Source organism: Protopterus annectens, chromosome 1.part1, assembly GCF_019279795.1.
Source record: "Protopterus annectens isolate FY-2018-M chromosome 1.part1, PAN1.0, whole genome shotgun sequence".
Lineage (NCBI taxonomy): Eukaryota > Metazoa > Chordata > Ceratodontiformes > Protopteridae > Protopterus > Protopterus annectens.
The window spans coordinates 108483981-108502133 of record NC_056726.1 but is presented as its reverse complement, the minus strand read 5'-3'; the positions used below and the strand labels follow the sequence as shown (position 1 = coordinate 108502133).

Below are 18153 nucleotides of genomic sequence, written 5' to 3'. Positions count from 1 at the left end.
TCGATGAACAGCTCCCCTTTTTTTGTGAATAATAAAACATTCCTATGAAACATGTAATGAATAAATATAATCAAAACAATAAATCCTAAAATGATAGTCATATATAAAAGTATTTCCTACAATAAAATCATGTTCATGACTTATCTGTTAAAATGTGAGCTGTCATTACTAAATAGACAGTAATTATCCAGCTAGGTAGTTGTGGTTCTAACATCATTTTAGTGTGTAATTCACAATTTCGCTTCCCTTAATTTCAAAACAGGAGCTAGGGAGATCATGTCATTCAAACCTGGCCACTTGTTGGCTTCCAACACCAATTGCCAGTACACCTCCCTATATTCTAACATGGTCTTCCAAGAACCACCCCTCCCATCCATTACTACCTCATCCAGTTCAAAAAAGGTAAAAGAAGCACCCTCACAACTCAATGTGCGTTTATATAGTGCATTTCTGTTTCTTCTCCTAATGTCATAAAGATGTTCATAAATTCGTCTCTTTAGGCATCTTTCAGTCTTACCTATGTAAAAGGCTTTGCATGTTTTCCACGTTGCAATGTAAGAAAGCCCTTTACTTTCACAATTGTAATAAGATTTAGATGTTATGTGTTTATTCCTACTACTAACATTAATCTCAGAAGTATCAGCAATGAATAGGCATTGCTGACATGCTCCACCCTTGAAGGTACCCACTTTCCTAACAGACTCACCCCCATGTTTGTTTTCCATAAGATCTTGCATTAAAGTTGCCCATCTTCGGCATTCCAACAGTGACCGGGGCAATCTGAGCATCATTTGCACAAGGTGTTGAGCAAGCAGTAATTCCTAATTAAAAGGACTGTATTATTATTAAGAACAGTATTAGAAATACAGCGAGAATCACAAACTACATTTTCATTTGAACGTGAGCAGAAAAAAATAATCCAATGCAATAATTTTTATTAAAGTAAGCAACCATTAGTTGTCCACAGTGAGCATCGCACATGGCCAACCCTGAGTCACAAAGAAATATGCAAAGGGGAGGGCCCAGTCATCATCACTTGCACAAGGTAGGGGTGAGGGTTACAGGAGGGCAAGCCTGACACCAAAGAATTGTGTGTGTGTGTAAGTGTAAAAAGAGGGAGGGAGGAGTCACTCAGATTTTCATAGAATGTCCAGATTTAACATTCAAAATGTCGAGTGTTCTAATCTGAAAATATAAAACCAATTCTTTCCTAGAGAAAGAATTCTGTTGCTTCAGTATTTTCAGCGCTCTGGTGGAAAGTTAGGGGTCAGGTTCAGGTAAGTGTGCGATTGTGTGGACATGTGGGTTAGGGTGGGTTAGGTGAGTTAGGGTTAATTGTGTGGACGTGAGGTTTAGGGCGGGTTAGGTGAGTTAGGGTTAGGGACCGGATGAGGTGACTGTGCGATAGTGAACGGACCTTAGGGTTAGGGTTTGGGTTAAGGTAAGTGGATAGTTAGTGGTGTATGTATAGTTTAGTGCAGGGTTAGGTGTCAGAGTTTAGGTGTATGTGTGTGGATTGCTGTTTTGTTTGGTGTGCTTGTGTTGTGTGTATGTGTTTTGGAACAGCAAATTGTTTTCCCTAGGAAAAAATTTGCTGTTCCGAATGTGCGATGGTTTGTATTTTCGATTGCTAGGGTTCGATATTAGAACACTCGACATTTGGAATTTTTGCCTCATATTTTAGTTTGTTCCTCTTAAAATATGTATTTTGTTGGGTTTATTGTGGAAAATCTGTGAGGACAGAATTCACTAAATAATGACGGGCATTTGGGTTTCAGACTTCATATCTTTCAGAAAATTCACGATAACACAATACCTTTTTTTCTAGCAATTGAATAAGTTTCTGAGAGCAATATTTAAAGTTTGTCCCACCAATATTTTTGGCTTTGCACAGATTTTTTGTTCTAAGAGGTTGAGAGGTACTGTGTGTGTGTGTGTGTGTGTGTGTGTGTGTGTGTGTGTGTGTGTGTGTGTGTGTGTGTGTGTGTGCACGTGTGTGCGTGTGGGAGAGAGGGAGGTGCATACCTCTCAGCTCTGTCCCTCTTAATCCCACCCAAAAGTGGTGACTTTTGGAGAAAAGGTGGTGAATTACCCTTAAATAATGACAATAATTCGAGTTACAAACTTCTTTTACTTTAGAAAATGCATATATACTCATATTCTGTTATTTGTCAGTGTCTCAAGTTAGTAATAGTAATATATGAATAGTGTCCCTGATTATTTCTGGATTTATCCCTAATTCTGTATGGATGTGTCCCTTTTTGGTGAGAGCTATGGGTAGGGGTGAGTGTGTGTGTGTCTGTGTGTGTGTCTGTGTGTTTCTGCATGTTTGGGCTTTCCTTACCATGGCTGACACTGCTAAGCCAGTGTTTAGGAAGTGTGCTGAGTTTGGGCATAAGCTACCCCCTCTGATGTCCACAATCTGTGAGTTGTAAGTTTGGGAGTTTCCTATTTGGATTTCTCCTGTTCGATCTGCGTGAGCTTCAACCCCCGCATGTTGATTGACAGGAGGCACAAGCTTATTCTAAAGGGCCTTCTCCCACCTCCTGCAGAGGCCTCTTCTTCCTCTTCCCCGGCTTCTGGGACTCAACCTCCCACTAAGAAGTCCATGGGCAGAGAAAAGGCCCATACTAAAGAGTAGGATCAGCCTAGGAAGAGGTCTCCAGAACATTTTTCCTTGGCCGAGCCTCCTGCTAAGTCCAGCCTGGATCCCAGCCAGAGTTCTCCTTGGCTCCATGCTTCTCCCCGGAGCTGGAGACCTCCCTCCTAGGTGCTATTCTAGGCCGGGTTCGGTCACCTTTTCAGTTCAGTTCACTCAGAGTCTGTCCGAAGCCGAGCTGGACAGAATGATGTTGAAATTCCTTTGGGCACAGATTTAGCTGGGAGTCTTGCCTGCTCCATCCCCCGTCTGGGCGGGGAGCATGCAGTCCAGTGTCCTCCCTATCTTCCCTTTCTCCAATCCGACCTTCTGTTTTGGAGTCCTTGGGTCCAAGGTTCCTGGGTGTTGAGGAGTCAGCACCGATGGTCCCAGGTACCTCGACCCCGACTGTTGCCTTGAGTAGTACAGCTGTGATGTTTTCAGAGCGGAATGACTCTCGGAGCTGTAGCCTTGTTGTCAGATCTGAGGGGATGGTGTCGACTTTGAGACTTTTGGTGTTGTCCCTTCCCCTTGGGGCCTCACCACTGGGAGGCTTGGCTCTGGCTTCCCCCCTTGGTGCCAAGGGCAGCAGATTTGGCCTCAGCCCCGGCTGTTCCACCTTCAGAGTTTGAGGTGGTAGAGAGGGTCCTCTCAGCTCCTTTTGACACTCTTGTCCTCTGATTACGCCGTGGCTCCTTCTCTTTCTGGCTGCTTCAGTTCGGATCAGGCATTTATTCCAGGCTCTTTTTGGTGTCAAGGAAAATGGAGGACTTAAGAACCCTTCTGGATCTTTCAACCCTGAATCTGTCTATTGCCAAGACTTTCAGACGGTCACCCTTCAATCCATTCTGCCCTTCTTGCGGATGAATGACTAGATGTGCTCGCTGGACCTCCAGGAAGCATGCTGCCATGTCAAGATGGACAGACGCTCCCCGAAGTTCCTCCTCTTCCAGCTGGCAGCCAATCATTTTCAGGTAAGAGTGCTCCCCTTTGGTCTCACCACTGCCTCTCAGGTGTTTACCAAAGTGATGGTGGTAGTGGTGGCTCACCTGCGGCTGCAGAGATTTCAGGTCTTTCCCTACCCGGACAATTGGCTCCTCTCCGCTCCCTCCAGGCATCGTGTGACTTAGGCCAGGGATTATCTACTTCTTATAGCTCAGTCCCTGGGTATTACCATAAATCTCAACAAGTCTCAACTGGCACCAGTTCAGGTGTTGGATTTCATAGGTGCTCAACTAGACACTACACAGGACAAAGTATTTCTGCCTCCAGATGGAATGCTATCACTTTGTCATCATGTGCTTCAAGCCCAGTTTCCCCTGGCAGGCTTAGTTCTTCAGGCATTGGGGTCCATGGAGGCCACAATCACCCTTGTTCCAGCTGCATGCCTTTATATGAGGGTCCTGCAATGGACCTTAGTGGTTCAATAGTCCTTACTAGACCTTCCCTTGTCGCATCCTGTTCAACTGTCTCATGTTTGCAGGGACTTGATTCTTGGGTGATTCCAATCCCCGGACCTCCTTCTGGGTCACCCATTTCTTCTTCCCTCTCCTATGATCACGGTGACAACGGATGCTTCCCTGCTCAGGTCAGGGGAGGAATTGCATGGGAAGGACAGTCCAAGGCACATGGCCTTTTCTGGAGACCAGTCTGCATATTAGTTTCCTGCTTTTGGCATCGCAAGCTCTCCATGCCTTTCTTACTTCTTGGATTATTGCCATGCAGACAGACAATATGTTCGTAGTCTTTGTACACCAGCAAACAGGGGGAACCAGGTCTTATCCCTTTTGCTGCAAGGCCATGAGATTGTGGGAGTGGGCAATCTCCACTGGCTATTTTCTGTTGGCAACACACATTCCGGGGAACTCCAACATCCTAGCGGACAGGCTCAGCCGATCTATTCTGATGCCTTACAAGTGGTCTCTGAATCTGTCAGTAGCGGACAAGATCTTTCTAAAGTGGGGCCGGCCTTGTTGCGATCTCTTCACCTCTCCTTCCAATGTGAAGTGCAGCGAGTATTTTGCTCCGTCTCCCAGAGATGCTGTAGTCCATGCTTGGCCCTCCAGTCTACTGTATGCATATCCTCCACTTCCTAATTCTCAAATTTATTCAGAAAGCTCGACGACTGGGGAGCTCAGTTATCCTCATTGCCCCTTTCTGGCCTTGTCAGATTTGGTTCCCCACTCTGTGGTCTTATATAGTGCATCTCCCCTGGACTCTAGATCCAGTTCCAGATCTGATTACACACCCATCAGGGGTTCCTCACCCAGATTTAGTCAGCCTGAAGCTCATGGCTTAGCTGCTCCAATTTCCATGATAGCCAGGATTCCTGGGCTTTCTTCTCCTGTTAAGAAGATCCTGATTGTGACTCATAAAAATTCTACCAGGAAAGTCTACTCTAGTAAAGGGAAGTGTTTTTAAATCTGGGCTTCTCAGCATGACCTGGATTTCTTTACAGCACCAGTGTCAGGTGTTTTGGATTTTTTGTCAGACATTTGTAATCATGGCACTAGTTTCCCTACTGTTAAGATGCATTTGGCAGCAATTTCCATGTGAGTGAAAATTCGGCCTTCTTAGCTTCTTTGAAAATCTGTAAGGCTTTTCTGAAGGGTACCTTTCTTCTTAGGCCTCCAGTTAAGGACCCGATGCCCCCTTGGGACCTTACCTTCATTCCACAGGCTTTGGTTTCTCCTCCATTCGAGCCTGCTGCCTTGGTTGATTTGCAGTTTTTATCATGGAAGACGGCCTTTTTGGTAGCAATTGCCTTGGCCAAGAGGGTTTCTGAGCTTCAAGCTTTATCTATTAAGCCTCATCTAGTCTCTCATAAAGACAGGGTGTCCCTGCAAACCAATCCATCCTGTTGCTGAAGGTGGCTTCAGAATCCAATATTAACCAGGTCATTAATTTGCCAGTCTTCTTTCCAAATTTCCAAAAAAGGGGAGTAGAAATTGCACTTACTAGACGTGCACAGGCCACTGCGTTTCTATCTGGATAGAACCAAAAGCTTGCATAAGTCAGATCAGCTTTTTGTCTCCTTTCTAAACCTTACTTGGGTAAGCCTGTCTCTAAGGTTATCATTGCTTGCTGGATTTCAGAGTGTATTTCTTTGGCCTATCAAGCCAAAGGTTTGTCTCCACCAGGACCTCTCCCTGCGCATTCCACCAGATCAGTCTTTACTTCTGCTGCTTTTTGGTCTAGGGTTAATCTTGATGATATCTGTTCTGGTGCCACCTGGGCCTTGTCGCACACTTTTATTCTTCATAAATTGGATCTTCTTTCCAGGAGCAGGGCATCTTTTGACTCGACTGTGCTCCAGAATATCCTTCCATGAGGATCTTCCAGGTTTTTGTTAATAGCTAGGGACTCTGTCCCTCAGGTTGAAGATCAAATGAAAACAACTTCAGATAAATAACTTATGTACTTACCATAACGTTCCATCTACGTTTTTGCTTTTCATTTGTCTTCAACTGTCCCACCCTCCATCCCCCTGCCTTATTTGGGCTATATAGTAGACTGGGCTGAAGAGACATAGCCCCTTTTGTCCTGACTAGCTCTCAGTATGTGGGCCTTTAGATGGTTGTGCCAGGTTTTATAGGCATATTGACTATATAAGGTTGGTGCTGTTCTGCAACAAACTTGATCTGAGGGGAGGAGGGAGAGCAGGGCATTATGAGTAGGGGAGGAGCTTGGACTTTGGATCCAGTGCTGGAGTATACGGATGAGTGGGATCCGTGTCGGATCAGAGTCCCTCAGGTTGAAGTCAAATGAAAAGCAACAACTCAGATGGAACATTATGGTAATTACGTAACATATTTTTTGCTACACAATGATGACATTATCTTTTAAAAGTGCTCTAGCTCATACCTAAGACTTCTCCTGTTGTACTTGCTGTTGATATTGTGTACGCTTGTGTGTGTAACTAGTCAGGTAGGTGGTTCAGATCCAGCATTGAGGAAATACTGTGTGTGTGTGTGTGTGTGTGTGTGTGTGTGTGTGTGTGTGTGTAGTGTCAGGTAGACTGGCTTCAATAACAGATCTGTTGTGTACACTTCCACTTAGGAGACACATTTACACTGTGAGAGTGCTTCCCCATCAAGTCCAAAATATCTTCTCTACAACTTCAAGTGTGCTCCATGATCCATCTCATAGTTAAAGTAAGACTTTTCTCATGGCACTTGAGGTTAATACTGTGTACTCTAGATTGTGTAATTAGATAGGTAAGTTGTTTGAAATCAGCAGTGTGTGTGTGTGTGTGTGTGTGTGTGTGTGTTTTTGTGTGTTGCTAGGTAGGACAGCTTTCACCCAGACATCTGATGTGGACACCCACTCAGGAGAAACATTTAAACTGAGAGAGAGCCCCGCCATCACTTTCTTCCAGTTTTAGCCAATACATCCTCTCTGCAACACACTGATGAGGTCATCCTTTTAAATGTATACTATCTCACTGTTTCAGTCAAACTTCTCATGTGGCACTTGCAGTTGATACTATGTACTCTAGATTGTGTAAATAGGTAAGTAGGTGGTTTGAATCCAACGTCATGGAACTAATGTGTATGTGTATCTCTAGTGTCAGGTAGATGTTGCTTCACATCACTGGAAATACATTTGCACTGGAAGGAGGGTACCTCTTCAGTTTATTCCTGTTCGCAATTGCTGTGCTGCACACTGATGAGATCATCCTTTCAAATGTGCTCTCGCACTTACATTAAGACTACTCCTGTGGTGCTTGTAGTTGATGCTGTCTTCTTTAGATTGTGTAACTAAATAGGTAGGTGGTTTGAATCCAGCAGTGACTGACATTCCTGACTGTGTGCCACTAGTGTTAGGTAGAAATGGCTTCACAGATCTGATGTGTAGCTTTACAATGGGCTGTTCTACCACTTTCAGTCCCTTTTAGTATACACATCACCCTAGGAGAACAATGGTGATGGCATACTCAAATATACACTGTCTCACAATTGTAATCCAACTTCTTGTGTAGCACTTATGATTCATGTAGTGTCCTGTAGCTTGTGACCTTAGATAGCCTGCTTGAATCCAGACATTAATCCATAGACTCAGTTATGTCAGTGTGTGTGTGAATGTGCATGTTGGTACGAATGGCATCACCCACAGATCTGATGTGTAGATGTATATCTGTAGGGCACTCAGTCACTACTTTCTGTCCATTTTAGCACAGACAACTGCTTTGTTAAACACTGATGATCCCATTGGTTGAAATGTGATTTACCTCAGTCCTGTAGTAAGTTTTCTCCTGTGGCATCAGGAAATGATAGTGTTCTCTGGCTTGTGGACTTAATAAGGTATGAGTTTGAATTGGCATCATCTATGTTTTCTGCATGTGTGTGCTTCTACAGTCGCAGGGATTATTGGATTATGCAACATGTGCGGCTGGGTACACCTACCGCCTTGCAAGATTTTGAGACAAAGCGACAGTTCAGCCCACTCTTGTCAGATTAAAGCCACGCATATACTGTGCAGCACTATGATGATATCACACCTTCAAACATACTCTGTCACACAGTTGTAATACTAAGCATGTAAAAAATTACATGCAACCTACCTTGCCTGTTCTCCTTGGTATTTACTAGGGTAGGGCGTTCTTAAAAGCTGTTCAGGCTCCCTGTTCAAAACATCTGGTATTTGAATCTGTAGCAAAAAAGTGCATTGTTTTGCTCAGGCAAAGAAGGAGGAAGACTAAGTTGCCCATCGTGTTTAAAATTCTTTATTTGTGAAGTGAAATTTAAAATGAATTCCAGGCAGATGTTGCGCAGTTGTACTAAGACATGTGGAGCTAGGTGTTTGAAACCCATAGTGGCTGAGTGGTATGAGTGTGTGTTTGTGTGAGACTCACTCCAGTGCTTGGGATGAATAACATACGTCACAGTTGTAATATGCACAGTTACAGTGGGCGAGGGCTCTTCCATTACTTTTAGCCCAAACAGCTGATTACACCACAATGATTATGTCATACCTTTATATATCTTTTGTCTCTTAGATGTGGTAAAGGCTTTCCCTGTGGAGCATATACTTAAAACACAGTTCTGTAGATTGTGGACTTACGTAGGCAGCTGTTCTACTCCAGCAAAGGGCAATATATTGTGAGTGTAGTGACATGACACAGTGACACATGTAACATTGCATCAATTTATTTCAGTCCCTTTTAGTTGCAACAAAGGCCTTTCAGCACATTGAGGATTTCATGCCAGTCACATAATGCTTGGGATAAGAGTTCTTTTGTGGCACATATGGTTAATATTAACTTTTATAGCATATGCACCGTAATGGGCATTGGTTCAAATCCAGGAATGTATATGTGCAAAACACTATGGACGGACAAGAGTGGATTACTCAACAGTTATATGGCTAAATCACACTTGTGTGAACATGTGAACAGTAACATTGCTAGATCCTTTTGATACCTCAGAGTAATTTGTACTGGATAAATGGCCATCAAACCTTTTCTTAGTTCACAACTTGATGTGTGTTCTTTGGGACACCTATTCATTGCTATCTCTTGTGGCAGAAACAGTTAATAGATAACTGTTTAGAGTGTAGAGCGTGATAGACAGGGTTTTGAATTTAGTAAGGTATGTCTGTCAGACAGTTGTGACAGACAGAAGTGTCTTAGCCAAAGACTGGTTGTTTGGCACAGTAAGAGTGCTGCTTTATTTAGGTTTCTGACTCCACGCAAGGTGAGCTGTAACCATTCCAGTAAGATACTGATGTAATCCCTTTAAGTGTGTTCTTCATGACACATCAGATATGCTTCTTTCTGTGGCATCATTGGTTGATACACTGCTCAGTGAAGTTTGATGTCAGGCATTTGTTTGAGTCTGGCAAGATGTAACTGCTGCGTATGTCAGAGAATGCTCATAGGCATTATCTTGCTCCCCAGAAAGACTGATCTGTATTGCATAACTTAATGCAGAAATGTACATATACATTTCATTATTTTGTTCACAGTGTATAGAGGAAATACTGACTTTATTTCTTGACGTGTGCCATGCTGCAGAATTGTCAGAGTGTGAGTAGACATGAGATATAATATTTTCATGAGGTTTTGTGTTGGCTAGTTGATTTTATTGTAGTCATCTCTGTATTTCCTTATGAGCATGCCCAGTATAATGATGTAGTAGATGTATATGGTTTAGCACAAAGAACATTAAGTACTCAGTGTTATGATATAGTTATTTGCTTTTCTTTGTCAAAACTTAATAGAATTAGCCTCTGGAAGGTTGCCAGTTTCCACACAATGGAGTTATTGGCCTGTGCATGGAGGGTAACGACATTTGTCACAGGCCATTGTACAGCTTGGTCAGTGTGAAATTTAAATCTTCAACAGGTCCCATACTAATACATGTTAATGCTTCATCTGGATGTGATTTATGTTGCTTTACTGTCAAACAGGTGTTACTAATGTGTTTAGCAAGGCTCTTTTCAGGGCTAATTTTCATGTACAACATGATACCATGTTGCATTCACACGGGTACTTCGAAAGACTTGTATGTCAGTATGTATGGTGTAGCAGTTGCAGCAGGAACTCTGTATTACATTCCCACACGTGCATCATACTCAGTTATAACTTGACAGTTGATACATTTCCCCTGTAGCTGATGTCATCATAGTCTAATGCTGGCATGTAAGTTTTTTTGGCCTAAGTCTCGTCTGGGCTGCCTATCCATTTGTTTTACATATACATGCATACATCCTATTGATAGTGATAACTGACATTCCTGCACACTGAACTCAGTTGTCAGGAGACTGTGTACATGTCAGTTTTGCCTTGATTTATGTGCATCTTATTATATGCCACATGACCATACCCCTAATTTTGCAATTATGTACACCTCACATCTGCGATAGTTAGAAAACTGTAAATACGGATAGCAGAACAGCATTCTGTTAATATGATGATCAAAGTGACAGTTCTGTAGATGTCATGGCCTTCTGGATTTTGCAGTACATAACATACTCAGCATGTATGAATGTCATACTTTTTACCATTCACAACATGCAGATTGCTGCCACAAATGCTTTTTTTCTGGAATTAGTACTGTTATTCCAGTGATTTCATATGTATTCATGATTCTTCTCCTTGTGACCCTGTTCGTACAGGTATGTACATTGCCATGACAGTTTGATTATTGCTTTCTTCATACACATAAAGCAATGAAAGGGTTACAGTTCTTTAACCTATATGTATGGTCTAACATCAGTCGTGTATATAAGTTATTTCCTTTGATTACTCAGTATAATTCACAATGGCAGAGTAGGTCCATTCATCTACACCAAGGGTTACAATTCTTTAACCTATATGTATGGTCTAACATCAGTCATGTGTATATAAATTATTTCCTTTGGTTACTCAGTATAATTTACAATGGCAGAGAAGGTCCATTCATCTACACCACAGGTGTAGCTAGGTATTCTCAATGTACTCCTCTGAGCAAACATTTTTCTGAGCATTTTTTTGAAAATATGTAGTGCAAACAGTACAGAATTTTTTTATAGTTGTCTGAACTATTGAATAATGTGTATTCCTATACAACACATGATTTGCTAAGGCAACTTTAACTTGAACATAGCCTTTTTATGCTTACAGCTGACAAAAATTCTGTTTCTGAAGTGCATAGGGCAACAGTTTGAGAGGCGAGTACATTTTTTACACGACAGGTGGGTGGTGGGGTCAACAGCATAATACTATACTACACCATTTAACTTTCTGGTCACACAGCTGTTGTGCACTACCTGCAGTATATGCAATATCCCCTAGTGTATCTATTTTCCTTGCCAACTGCTGTCTCACCTCTGCAGTTTAAATTAATTTTACATGTATCACATTTATTCCCTATGTTACACTGTAGTTGTGTCTCACTCGCATCCTTTTGTCAGCATTTTTTTATTGTGTAGCTGTGTCTCTGAGTGGACAGGATTATTTATATAGTTATCAATAATGTTTAATTAGTGATGTTTGTACATTGCTCTATGTATGTATAAATGCACATTACTCGTTAAGCTCCCCTGCCTCTTAATTATGTCCTGCAAGTTGCCCTTGGTTTATATTGTACTGTCCATGTCTGATTGCATACTGGGGTTGAGTTTATTTACAACATGCTATATGTATTGTGTGCCTAAGCCTCTGTGCACCTCAATGTGGCTAGTAGGTGTTCTTGGCTACAAACAGGTTCAACTTAATGTGTGGGCTTGCTTAGTGGCCTGCATATTCAGTGAGCACTGCTGCTCGTCATGCTAATATGAAAAAATGTGTAGGCTTAGTGCAGTGTGTACAGGCATGTTAATGAATCCCTGGGCAAGACTGGAGCATAACATAAAAACACAATCATTCATGCAGTCCTAGGATCCGAGGTTGAATTCAACAAATTCAGTGTTCCAGAACAGGCAGTGCTTTCCTCAGAGCTGACCATTAAGTAGAACAGTGCTTACAGATAGTCATTTTTCCCTACAGGCTAGGATGATTCCACCAGTTTCTCAGAACAGTTTCTGCTCCTTTTTCCAGTTTTCAGGGTGAGTTTCTAAAGTGCCATTTTACTTAACACGTAGTTACCTGGAAGCTCCTCTGCAGAACCCTCTCTCAGCGTAGAGGACAGGAATCTGCTTTCTCCCACAGATAGTGATCACTATACATCTTCAAATTGCATTTTGCTCCTCATTGGTTGTTACTGATCCTTGCCTCTTTTTGGTATTCCTACCTGCTATGCATTTCTCTCTCTTATGATACACCCTGTGGTAAAGACAGCTCTAACAGAAGCAACCTCATAATGAGCCGTGTGTTTTCAGTGCTCCACATTCATTATGCCACAGCTTATGTATCACTTTTTTTAACAGTGGAGGTGTTAAATCTTGAGTGTTGATCTTGATCTGCAGTACGGTGTAAACTAGTGACATGGAGGCAAACTGATCACATGGAGAATAAGCATGCATGTGTAGTCAATATGTGATGTTATATCAGGTGTTACTATAGGCATGCTTCCACTCGTGAACATGGAAAGTTTCAGAAGATGCCATATGTTCATTGGTAGATAGGATAAACACATCCATAGGAGCAGTCACCCTCTTTGTAGATCAACTGATATGGTAAGTGTGTATCTGTTATTTATGCCTCCAGTATACAGATTGGAATTATTTTGCCAATATGCTGCATATCATACATGGAGTTTTCCACCTGCAAATTTATTTTATTTATTTAATATGTGTTAATATATTTTAGTAATTAAAACTATGGAATTACGTTTCTATTACAAGGACAGTACCAGCTAATTTGAATATGTATGCCTGTCTTTATCCAGAATCCACAGAGTTGCGTAGTCCAAGACCTAGATCTGTCAAATTCCATGTTGGACAAGTATTTTTGCATAAAAGATATGGCTACGTTGGTGTGATTGTAGGATGGGATGCAAAAGCCAAAGCCCCAGAGGAATGGTTGCAGAAAATGTATAAAGAAAATAAAAAGGTATAATATTTTTAGTCTTTTTTTGTTCTTAGAAAAGGGTATTATATTGAGACAGCTTCTGTTGCAGTTTTGGACAAGTGTGAGAAGCACTCATTTCACTGTGGCTATTGCAGAAAAAAACTAATCTTTCCCCTAGATGCAATGATATAACAATTAATTGTCTTAAATAAGGGAGTATGGTGGCTTTGGTGCCGACATAAACACGGGATTTGACTTTCACATCAAATTTCTTTTTCAATTTCACGTGAAATTGAGACTGTTGATATTCACAATTATGGGCTTAAAGACTGGTTTTCTGTCTGTGCTCTTTCTTTCTTTGCGGTGTTAAGCAGAAACAGGATATAATTATGAAGTGGTACATATCATTTGCATTGCTTAGGGTACAATGAGGCCTGTTAAATACATACCAACACAGGAAGCTTATTACAAACAGCTGCCTGCATATCTACTGCTCTTAATAAGCACAGGCAATATTCCTTCTTGTATTGACGATGGTGTTGAGTTAAAAAAATAGATGGAATTTAGCAGAAGACATTGCTCATATTGCCAACATGACTTGCATTTAGCAGTTTTCAATGATTGTTGCTTTGAAGTATGAAATAGTGAAAATTAATATCAGCTATGTTCTAGTTTATGATAAATAGAGCAGGTGTGCAAGGCACATAAATTAAGCTTTGAGTATGTAATAGATGATGCAGATTTGTGGACCCTCCCTGATGGGTCTTGTGATTTGATTCATCCTCTCCACCAGTCATGATTTGTAATTTTTTTTAATAATGTCCAACATGCAGGGCAGATATATGCTTGGTGCAGCTACGTACCATTATATCATTTTGCTGACTATGTAGGTATGCCTTGCCACAGAGCCTGCCAGTACTTTTCAGCTAGTTACACATTTTAGTTCTAGATTCAGACCTTTCAGTTAACAATTCCTGTGTCTGATGCCTAGCAGTAAATTCACAAAATGATTCTGTTGTCATCAAATTACTAGCCTAGGTCCACATTTGCATTGTCTTTCCTGCCTGTTGAGGGAGTATGATGTGAAGCACTGGCTTAAGTGCTAGTGTTTTAACCTTGCTACCCTGAGAGAGAGATTCCTGGCCTGTCTTGCTGACATATAAGGGTGGTACTGTAAAGCCCCATTCCTCAACTCAAATAGTATTATAAGCAGCAAAGCCAGAAAAGTACGCATTGGTGTAGTCCTCCGTGGCTGTACAGATGTTGAGACTGTCCTAAGTAAATGAGGGTCCAAGCTCAAGCCCATCACACTATTCTGCACATGGCTAAGGGCTTAGAAGAGGTACAGCCCCAATTTCCATTCTAGACATGCATTGTGTTGTATAGCCATCACTCAAACCATGGTTGTTGATGAACCAAAACTTTAAGCTGACTAATCATGGGAAGTAGAATGTGGAGTCATGTATTTGAGGTATTTGGGTGTGAGTGAGATCTCCCTCCTGCATACCCTAGGGCCCCTTCATCTGGCTCAGCAAGGTCTGTTGATCAGTACTGAAAATGCTACCAGATCATCTTATACCAGGGCTTATGGCTGAAGGCCTAGACACAAATGTTTGATTCCTTCTAGGAGCTTGAGTCACTGCTGTAAGCCTGTACCTTCAAAGGATGTGGCAAGATACCGATGTCAGGTTCAATGTATTCTTTTCTCTTTTGTTGGCCATGGTTCTAGTTGCTAGGTCCCTTTGATTTCCCACATAGCATGTAACCTTTGCACACTTGCCAATGTGTGAGGTCATCTGTAAGTAATTCCTGAAACTAGCGGAATAGAAGCTTCCTCTCATTCAGTTTCTTGTAAAGAGTCTGAAGATCAGGAAGCCTTTTTCTGTGAACTGGACAAAGATAATGAGCCCTTTCCACTCCCAAGCTCCCTTCTGGATGACCCCCCCTTCTTTAGAAACATTTCTTCTTTGGAGAGACTGTGGCTAATGATTGCCAGAAATGACTGAGAGCCTATCCAGGGAAGGAGTCGGAGGTGTCTTGGGTTACCACATTTTTTAAGATGGTTATCATGGATGTCATTGTGGTAGTCTGAAAACACCCTGACTTTGCATCCTGAGACCACAAGAAGGCGCAAACCTTTACAAATCCCCAATCTAAATGAAGAGAGTCCTTCACCAGATGTACTTGAGCTGATTCCTTTGTTGTACCAGCATCCCATCTTGTGTTGCAGAGGCCTCAACCTTCTGACAGACAAAATGTTAAAAGTAGTTAACATTAACAAATTGTATTCATCTGCCATATCAGGGTGTAAAGCCTTCAGTTAATTAACTCACCAGCCCAAATACCAGTCCTCACATGTGGGGCAGGCCTTGGAAGAGCTTGGAGACCTTCTGGAGTATGAACTTCAGACCTGGTCAGGATGATGTCTATGGCTTCTACAGTGGGCTTTTATGTGATCTGTTTTGATTTTGATTATGCTGATGCAGTGGCTAAAGGCATAGGATTGGTTGTGTGCCTGCATGTGATGGCATGGTTCAGGCTGTTCTCCCTGAATGAGAAAGTCATTACAAATGTCCTGGATGCCTAGTTTTTGTTAGAAATGTTTTTCAGTCAGACTTCATAGAGTCTTGTGAATGACTTCTTAAGCCAGAAGGATTTCTTTTCAGAGCTAGAGAACCCTTTTGATCCTTCTGTACCACCTTCCTGCTGTTCTTTTTGCAAGCCATGCAACCCCATAGCAGGGAAAAATCTTTCTTGTGGCCCCTGAAATGTATTCTAGTGTCACACAGTCATACTCCTCCTATACAGGTGAAATCTGCAAATAAGGCAAGCTTGCTGGTCCAGCCATAGCAAGTTTGAGTATGATCTGGAAATGCCTGTGTGGGCCTGTTCTTCAAGATTGCCATGGCTTGGAGAGCCTCATTGTAGGTTCTGGATATAGCCACCTTCTAACATATCTTAAAAGTTCTTATGTTTTGCCCCAAGAAAAGAGGTATGTCAAAAGACTAAATCTTCTCAGTGAAACTCTTTGGACAGGTCCAGATGGCTGTCCCATTTTCAGAACAGGGATGATGGTTTTCCATCTTTTTCTCATTCTCACATGCCTCACTGATGAGGGTAATGTCCTAGCTGTAAGAGAATCGGACATAACATTAAAGTCTCTAATCAAAATAACAGGCATATCAGAGATTGTATGTGTGCCTGTAGCCCTAAAAAAATATTGAAAAAGGGAGGAAGAATCTTTTTTAAAGCTATATAAATTCACCCTAGAACACACTTCATTGAGGTGGTAAAAGTAGTCCAGTGGGCTGTGCTACAAACAATTGATGCTTCTCTTTTACCTGTTGTAAATGTAGGTAAAAATTGTAACACCTGCTTTACATGTGTTACTAAAACTGTACAACAGAGTCTTCTTCCCAGCAGATACCATTTCCTTATTCTGAAGATGATGGACAAATTCTCTCTTATCTTGAACCTTGATTAATTTCAGCCAGCATATCAGGTATGTCCAATTTCAGTTGGTATATGTCCATTGCCCCTTTTTTTCTGTAGGGCACCAGAACAATAGTGCTGAGCATGATGGATACCTTCTGATAAACCAGTGTTTGGATTCTGCACAGGAATTTCCTCCAGCTGTCTCTGAGTGAGCATTATGTTCAGTTCAGAATATTGCTATAGGGTTTTTTCTAACGCTTCCTATTAAAAGTGCAAAACCTGATCCTTTGAGTCCCAGCACTTTGAAAAATAAACTGGAAGTCAAACAGAAACAGTGATTTCCAGAGCTCACTTATACCTTTAAAGCAAAACACTTCCCCTTCATCTGCTTACACAGAGAGCTGTGCTCCCCATTTGCCTGCTACTTTATTACTAGTGTTGATATTGATGTGCCACAGTAGTTAGAATACTATGAGAAAGTGCAGTTTTACACTTAATGTATCCTCTAGCACATTTCCAGTTTCAAGGATCACACTTAAAATTGTCAGCATTTCTGCAGGTTTCCTTTTGTCATGGTGTTAGTTATAGGGCAGCAGAATCTTGCAAGAAGAATGTTTCCCTACCTGCATGACTGATTATTGGTGGCCTCATCAATGGATTCAGTGGCAACATTCACTTGGAGTAGGTGCTCCTGTGTTTGTAATTCTTGGGGTTGACCATCACCATCATCATCAGCTCCTTTTTTCCCATGTTCTACATGGGGTCTTTGTGTCACATCAGCTGACATCATCAGTGCCACTCTCCTACCTTTTTCAACAGTCATGACTGACTTAGGTCTTCCCTGCAGAGTCCATCCATTTGCTGGATATCCTTGTTTCTCTTGGCTTCTTCCTGTTTCTCCCAAATCATCTTCACGAAATTGTCTTCTGCTTTCCTGCACACGTCTGAGCCACTGTAGTATGTTCTGTTTGACATTTTCTGCAGTTGGAGTTAGCTTGTCTTCTACTCTAATGTCATAATTTCTTGGTCTGTCCCACAGTGGCATCCTATCATCTGTCTCAGGCACTTCATATCCATCACCTCTAGCTTCCTCAGCTGCTCTTCCTTCACTCACCAGATTTCTGTACCATACAGAAGTATTTGTCACACCACTGTTTTTTTCACCTTACTTTCCAGCTTCTTTGGTATTCTGTCACACAATACCTCCTGACACTCTGTGCCATTTGGCTGCAGCCCCTCTGATTCTAGCTTTGACCTCCACATTCAGACTTAACTTTTCATCACAGCCACCCATCCTAGATATCTGAAACTGTTAAACCTGTTCCACTATTTCCCTTCTATCTCAATTTTCAGTTTCTGATTTCCCCTGTTTTCTGCAATGACAACTATCTTGTCTGTAGTGAGTTTCATTCCATGTGCCTTCAGTTTTGCATTCCATTTCTTTATCATTTGCTGAAGTTCCTCACAGAGTCTGTTTATAATGCCAAGTCGTCTGCATACAGCAGTTTCTTGAGCTGTTTGATTTATAAATAACCAGGTGGGCACACAGAAGGTACCCCCTTCTACAAAGAGGTGATGTGTTTCTGGCTTCTGGCAGTGGGCGTAGATAGAGATAGCAATTTCTCAACAATTCAGATCTCTGTGGAAG

At 41.8% G+C, this 18153-nt stretch overlaps 1 protein-coding gene across 7 annotated transcripts in view; it reads left to right on the top strand.

Moving 5' to 3' along the window:
- LOC122803960 (F-box only protein 21-like) overlaps positions 1 to 18153 on the top strand; it is a 1078053-nt gene that overhangs the window by 765728 nt on the left and 294172 nt on the right. For all 7 annotated transcript variants that reach the window (XM_044073649.1, XM_044073671.1, XM_044073685.1 and 4 more), the window contains exon 5: positions 12949 to 13112. In XM_044073649.1, coding sequence (XP_043929584.1) covers positions 12949 to 13112 — 164 coding nt within the window. The remainder of the gene's footprint in view (positions 1 to 12948; positions 13113 to 18153) is intronic.